At 43.8% G+C, this 7,039-nt stretch overlaps 1 protein-coding gene across 1 annotated transcript in view; it reads left to right on the plus strand.

The window, feature by feature from the left end:
• Nucleotides 1-7,039, plus strand: part of clasp1a (cytoplasmic linker associated protein 1a) — a 91,891-nt gene that overhangs the window by 43,460 nt on the left and 41,392 nt on the right. The window contains 5 exon segments of the mRNA XM_013914001.1: nucleotides 2,853-2,990; nucleotides 3,328-3,401; nucleotides 4,170-4,262; nucleotides 4,381-4,526; nucleotides 6,861-7,019. Of these exon segments, the coding sequence (XP_013769455.1) occupies nucleotides 2,853-2,990; nucleotides 3,328-3,401; nucleotides 4,170-4,262; nucleotides 4,381-4,526; nucleotides 6,861-7,019 (610 nt within the window).

Consider the following 7,039-nt stretch of genomic DNA (forward strand, 5'->3'; position numbering starts at 1 on the left):
GAGAGAGAGAGAGAGAACTGCTCATCTCATGTTGCATGCCGCTTTAATTGCTCCCTGGATAAATCACACACACAATCCAGCCGTTGTGTCAGCGTTGCTGGCAGCAGCTGCTCTGACAGCTGTGATCAATGCTCTCATCTGTGTGGTCGGGCGCTGTGCTTTCTGCTTAGGTGTGCGAGCTGTTAGCCTTTACGAAGAGGCGAGGGGGCGAGTGTTTAGGTGATTGGCTGTTGGTTTTGCTGGCCTACGGATTACGTCTGATAACTGATTACTTCCTTTAACCTGGAAAAAAAAAATAGATGCGCTGATGAGCAGCTTGGCCACTTAATCAAACTTTCTAACAGTGGTGTGATGGATTGCAAGGATCATACCTAAAAGAGCTGTTCTAGAAACAAAAATAAATCCAAACAGATGAAAGGAGTCAGTTAGGGTGGTTCAGGCAACTGATTAGGGGGCTTTTGTCTCATGGTCTCAAGGAAAGAAAGTCCATATGGGGCCATATTTACTAACAACCCTTTTGATATTAAATTGGCCTAAAAGGTGTGTACACAGGTGTCTTTGTAGTGTCCAACATTTTGGAAAGAAAATAATGAATTTAATCACAAAGTTTAAATTCATGAATGTCTACAGCAGACACTTTACTGCAGATTTAATACGTTATGTTATGTTGTGTCTGATATGGCTGTATTGGCCTCTCTTGGGTGTGTTGATGTTATTTGGAGCAAGTGGGGCATAAGTTATCAGAGTAAGTGTATAATTGTCACGTGTAGGTCGTTGCAAAGCTCAGAGCTTTGAGCCACAGCATCACACTTTGAATCTGCCCTGTGGGTCTGCAGCCCCACGTGTTTCTGGGCCTCAATAATACAAAACGGAACTCAACCTGCAGCATTTGTGGGACGGAGAATCCCAATATCAGGTGCACGTGGGGGTGCGTCTTTTTTTTTTTTTACAGGCAGCAAAGTAAGGGTTTACAGTAAGCTAATGGCTTTTCATTGTTTGAGAGGTTTAGCCACATAGAGATCGATCGATAGAGAATAGAGAGCGAATAGCATCTGCACGTCTTTTCTCAGCACCCACCGAGCTTCTTTGGTTGCACCTCGTGTGTGGATTGTACTGGTTATTTTACTCTAAAGTGCACACTTCCATGGACCCAGGATCACATCTTGGCTCTTTGAGACGTTGTGTTCATCATCTGTGTTCTGGGTGACGTGTCAGTTCGACTTCCAGCTCACATTGTGTTGTTTTTTTGTTTTGTTTTTCAGTCAAGTATAAAGCGGCTGGGATGAGAATTGGCTGAGCTAAGTCACAGAGCAAAGGCTGTGTTTCTCAGGGGTCTTGATCATGAGTGGGTTGAGAGTCGAGTAAGAAATTGAGAGACGATCTGCAGTGATGAGGATGCTGTGCTGGTCTATTGTGGTGAAGAGAGAGCAGAGGGCCACAGAGAAGCTATTGATTTACTGGTGATCTACATTCCGACCCTCACCTATGGACACGAGGTGTGGGCAGTGACAAAGGATGAGATCACCGATACAAGCAGTAGAAAGGAGCTTCCTCTGGAGAGTGTCTCTTAGAGAGGGTGAAGAACGTGGGCATACAGGAGGGGTTTGTCCTCCACATCAAAAAGCGAGGTGCTTTGGGCTACTGGCCAGGATGCCTCCAACCTCCCAGGGAAAGAAATATCTATCGGCTGGCTTATGAACACTTCAGACGAGCTGGTGGACGAGGCTGGATAAAGAAGGTCTGAGCATCTCTGATTCCCCCGAGACCTGCATTTCGATAAGCAGCAGATAAAGCTTCATCATTATTGACTTCTTTTTGAGAAACTGCATTTAAACACGACAGTGTGGTCATCGTACAGGAACTGTGCTCAGTAAATACAAAATGCTTCATAACCTCAGACCCCTCCCTGTTTTTAGAGCCTTTAGTCCAACAGCATCAGCAGTGATGTTACTGTGACACATACACACACACACACACCTCAGGGAGAGGGCTGGTTTGTCTGGGAGTGTGCCGGAGCCACACACAATCCATTCGACAGAGATGCCTGAAGAAAGCGAGAGTGTGTGTTAGAGGCTGCTGCCGAGACATGCTGAGGAAGCTGATGTGCAAGAAAATCTGCCCTCGTAAGAACGATGCATTTATCTGTCCTCATTTTCATCCTCGCCGCGCTCGTCTCGCCCTGCACAGCTTCCTGTCTGTCTGTTATTGCTCTGCTCTCTCTGGCTCTGTGCGTCTCATGTCTGCCAACCTGTTGCCTTTTTGTCCCTGTCATGTTTTGTATTTCTTGGTCATGATGATGATTTTCATGCAGGGAGCAGCTTGTGTGGATGAAGCTTCTATTTTATGTATCAGTTTATTATACGTGGCTCCACAAATAAAAGAAAAGGCACAAACCTGATTCCTAAACAGCAAGTTAATGTCTCTAAATGTCCTCAGACAGCGGTCATGATCATGGCTGCAAACACCGCCTTTATCTCCGTGCCTCAGCTGGCGGATATCACCACCGGCTAATCCCTCGTGTGAGTGGTCACGTTGGGCAGGTGACGCCGGAGGCCATGTATGCACTGCTGCCAAACCAGATTAGAGTCAGATGGATGGAATGATTAAAGCGTGCACAGATACATACACCACCTGACAGATTGCCCGTGTTGCACTCTCCCCCCTGAGAGGTTATCCAACGCAGCAATGACTCAGGGCTGTTTAACACTTAAGAGAATGATTTCAGCCTCTGAACGATGACTGAACGGTGCTTTATTGATCCTTACGGGAAATAATTCTCACAGTCAGCCAGCCTGTATCGAAAGCCTTAGTCACCTACACCCTTTCTCATTTCTTCTTCTTCTTTTTTGCAGATAAGAACTTTGAGGATGAGGACTCTGTGGACGGAGGCCGGTCCTCCTCCTCCTCCTCCAAAGCACCACCCAGTGGCAGGAGGACTGTAGTGAGCTCTGTCAGAAGACCCAGCTCAGCCACCACGCCAAAGCCCACGGGTGAGGGAGAGGTTCAAGCTCAGCTCAGTGCTGGGAATAAATAATCTGCCGCTGAAAGTCACTATTTGTTCTGATTTAATGAACAGTTATTCACATTTTAATTTAACCCTGGGTCATAACAGTTTACCCTCAGGCAGCCGAGCTCTGTTGGCTGGCGATTCGTTATGTTTTAGAAAGAAATCTTTGTTTGACGGCAGTTTTTCGTTTGTCATAGATGTGCTTGCATTGAGAGCAGGTTGTTAATGACTGAACCAAGGCTTCTGTTCTTTGGTCAAATTCGTAGTTTAAAAGATGCTGTTGAATACCATTTAAAATGCCTTATGTATATTTTTCAAAGGTAAAGAAGCTGCTGCTGGTGCTGTTGATGAAGAGGATTTCATTAAAGCCTTTGAAGACGTGCCCTCGGTCCAGGTGAGCTGGCCACATTCTCCATATGAAACCTTGCTTAGTATGATGGTAGTTAGCCTTCCCAGAGGGTGTGGCTTTAGGAGTGTTAGAGGTAATTGGTCCACACCTGTGTGATGGTCCAAAATACTTGGTCCATCTCATGATGATAGCACAGGTTGCTATCATCATGTGGTTGGGATTCTTGGCTTCATGATTTCTGGATGTCATGTCAGATTGACTTTAATGAATCCACGATGTTTCATCTCACACCACCTGGATGTTTAATCAAAACAGACAGCATTTAAAAAACTGATATAATTCTAGCTTTATTGCTCTTGGCTGCACTGAGACAAAAGGGTGGGGTAGGAAGGCAGTTAATGCTAGCTAATTGGTTATCTGGTTATCTAGAGTAATCAGATTATTGCTTTAAAAATGTTCCAAAAGGCTCCAACAGCACAAACACCTTGCAGAGCTCCAGTTCAGGGACTTCAATTAGCTGAGGTAAAGCCTCACAGGCAGTTAGCAGCTACAGCCACGCCCCCGACAATGCAAACTTTAAGCCTTGATTAAAACATTGCACCAAAACAGTCTTTGCATCAGTCTGTAAACATGTTTATTTCTGCTGTAAAGTTGGATATTTTAATAACGTGGGGACTGATTCACTGCCTGAGCCTCTAGTGGACATTAGAGGAACTGCACAGTCTAGTGATTTGGGGTCAGTCACTTTGGTGCACCATATTGAAATAAGTCCTGCTAATATTGTGGCTTCCCTTCCTGTCCCGTTGTGCACAGATCTACTCTAACAGAGAGCTCGAGGACCAGCTGACCAAGATCAGAGAAGTGCTGTCTGATGACAAACATGACTGGGAGCACCGAGTGGTTGCGGTGAGATTCTGGAAGCACATGTGTCCTCTTTAAAACACACACACACTTACATATAAAGATGATAAGTAATATATATTTGATCATGACATTTTTTTTCTCTTTTCTCATTCCTCTGTAGCTGAAGAAGGTCCGTTCCCTCATGTTGGCAGGGGCCACTGATTATGAAGGTTTCCCTCAGCAGCTTCGACTTCTTGAGGCTTCCTTCAAGCTGTCAGCTAAAGACCTGCGCTCCCAGGTGGTCCGAGAGGCCTGCATCACGCTGGGGTAAGACAAAAAGACTTTACTGACTGAGATTTTAGAAGCCTTGCAACACCCTTAACCACCTGCAACATCAACATATGTCTGGGAACAATTTTATAGAATAATTTAACATTTAAAAAAACAGATGATGAACAGATGAAATGACATGTATTCAGACAAATAAGTGAGATTTCAACAACATCTCAGTTTTTCCACATACATCGAGTCTGCTGTTGTTATAATATGCACATGAAGATTTATTTCATGCTGTGTAAACCCATCCAGTGGGCTGACTCACACCCTTTGGCAAGCTGGCACCTATGTAAATTGTCAACTGGCCATTAGGTACAAGTACCTGCTGTAATCAGTCACCTGCAAATTGTTTTCTGAAACGTTCACCACCAGGAAGCAGAATTATACCAGTGAGTGAGCTGCTGTTTTTCTTTTTCTTTTCGCATTTCTTTCAGAGACCTCCTTTTTGAATTCTTCTTATTATTTCCCTGGTTGACTCACTGCAGCTGTTATTTCTTCAAATTCTGTTAAAGCTGTAGTTAATTGAAGACTTTTTAAAAACACTATTAATAATATGTACCTTAAAAAATTAAACATAGTTGACCTTAAACCCTGGATGGCAAGAAAAAGAACTCTAAGTAAATGACAGAAAAACTGAATTAGCTTTTTTTCTTTCTCTTCTTTGAGTTGACTGGTTTTCCTGTCATAGCAGATTTTTTAAATGATCTTTTTATAATCTAAATGTGTAACAATTAATTTATTTTAATAATAAAATAATTAGTTAAATAAAATGAAAGCCTGAGGGTAATTAACAATGCTTTTCTGCGTGAACATCCCTGGTTTAAGAGCGGGAGGAGACCCAGTCCCAGCTTCAGGAATCATATGTGCTCTGAGTGTCAGCCCCAGGCCCAAACAAACAAGGTTGTGTCAGGAAGTGCATCCAGCAACACAAACGTCTCCCATTAAACATGCGACTCCATCTGCATTGGCAACTGCATCTGAACGAGCATCTGAAAGGGTTTTTCAAAAACTTTATAAACAATTAATGCTTATTAATTGTTACAGTGTTTATTGTTATTTATGCTTTTGTATTTATTCGAGTCTTGTTTTATTGTTGTAAAACTGGTGTTTTGATCTGTTTGCCTCGATTGGAAAACACTTTGAGTTTGTAAACATGATTTGACTTTCTGGTATAACGCTGCCACCTTGTGGTAAATGATAAATGGTAAATGGCCTGTATTTGTATAGCGCTTTACTTAGTCCCTATGGACCCCAAAGTGCTTTACACTACATTCAGTCATCCACCCATTCACACACACATTCACACACTGGTGATGACAAGCTACATTGTAGCCACAGCTGCCCTGGGGCGCACTGACAGAGGCGAGGCTGCCGGACACTGGCGCCACCGGTAATGACCACCAGTAGGCAACGGGTGAAGTGTCTTGCCCAAGGACACAACGACCGAGACTGTCCGAGCTGGGGCTCGAACCGGCAAGCTTCCGATTACAAGACGAACTGCCAACTCTTGAGTCACGATCGCCTCAGTGGTGACAGCTTTTATTAATGTTTGCAGAGGGGTTTTTACAAAAAACCTTAAGATCAGAATCTTTCTGCATGAGACACTGCTTAGATTTCTCTGCCTGGCTGGGCTCAATTGGTCTGATTATGTTTATGACCGCCCTGTCAGTATACCTGATAGTGAAGTGCATAGTCTAATCTTCCGATAGTTTTTTTTTCCAGCTGTGAAACTGTCAGTATGACAAAACAAGAGGTTTAAGTGTCTAATTGAAACCTTTGCCTATAAAGGCTCACTTTTAGTTCATCTTTACTGAATATTTTGTCATCAGGGTGTGACCAGATGAGCAGAGTACATGTCAGGATGATTCATTAAATCACAAGTGATTGCATTTCATGTCATTTTCATGGGTTTCTCTCTGGATTAGGGCTCCGTAATGAGAGTCATTCAGTTTTTACTCATTGATCAACGTGCTTCTAATGGCTTTGATTAGCAGCGCTGACATTAACATGGATCCGTAACTGATGAGGTTATACAGTGAAAAGCTTAAGCTAATGAAAACCAGTCTTGCAGCATCACTCTGGACTTACAAACATCCGTCATCCCGAGTTTAATCCGGCCCTGATGAGGTGGAACAGAGCAGAGAGGCACTGAAAGAGCAGGAGGCTGATGAATAGATGAGACCTACATGTATCCTATCATCCCTCTTAATGCCAACACAGCAGACGTTTCCCATCATCCCTCACTCACTTCTCTGTATTTCTGCCAACCTGTCAGTTTGTCTTTGAAAGCTTTTTGCATTGTAACCATTTCTTTCTTTCTGCCAGATATTTGTCATCGATTCTCGGTAACAAGTTTGACCACGCGGCCGAGAGCGTCATGCCAACCCTGCTGAATCTCGTGCCCAACAGTGCCAAAGTCATGGCCACGTCCGGGATGGCCGTCATCCGTCTCATCCTCAGGGTGAGTGATCTCAGAGCATTACTGCATGCAAATAACTGATCCT

This window comes from Pundamilia nyererei, unplaced genomic scaffold (genome assembly GCF_000239375.1).
Source record: "Pundamilia nyererei isolate P.nyererei 1_Seehausen unplaced genomic scaffold, PunNye1.0 scaffold00163, whole genome shotgun sequence".
In the NCBI taxonomy this organism is placed as follows: Eukaryota; Metazoa; Chordata; class Actinopteri; order Cichliformes; family Cichlidae; genus Pundamilia; species Pundamilia nyererei.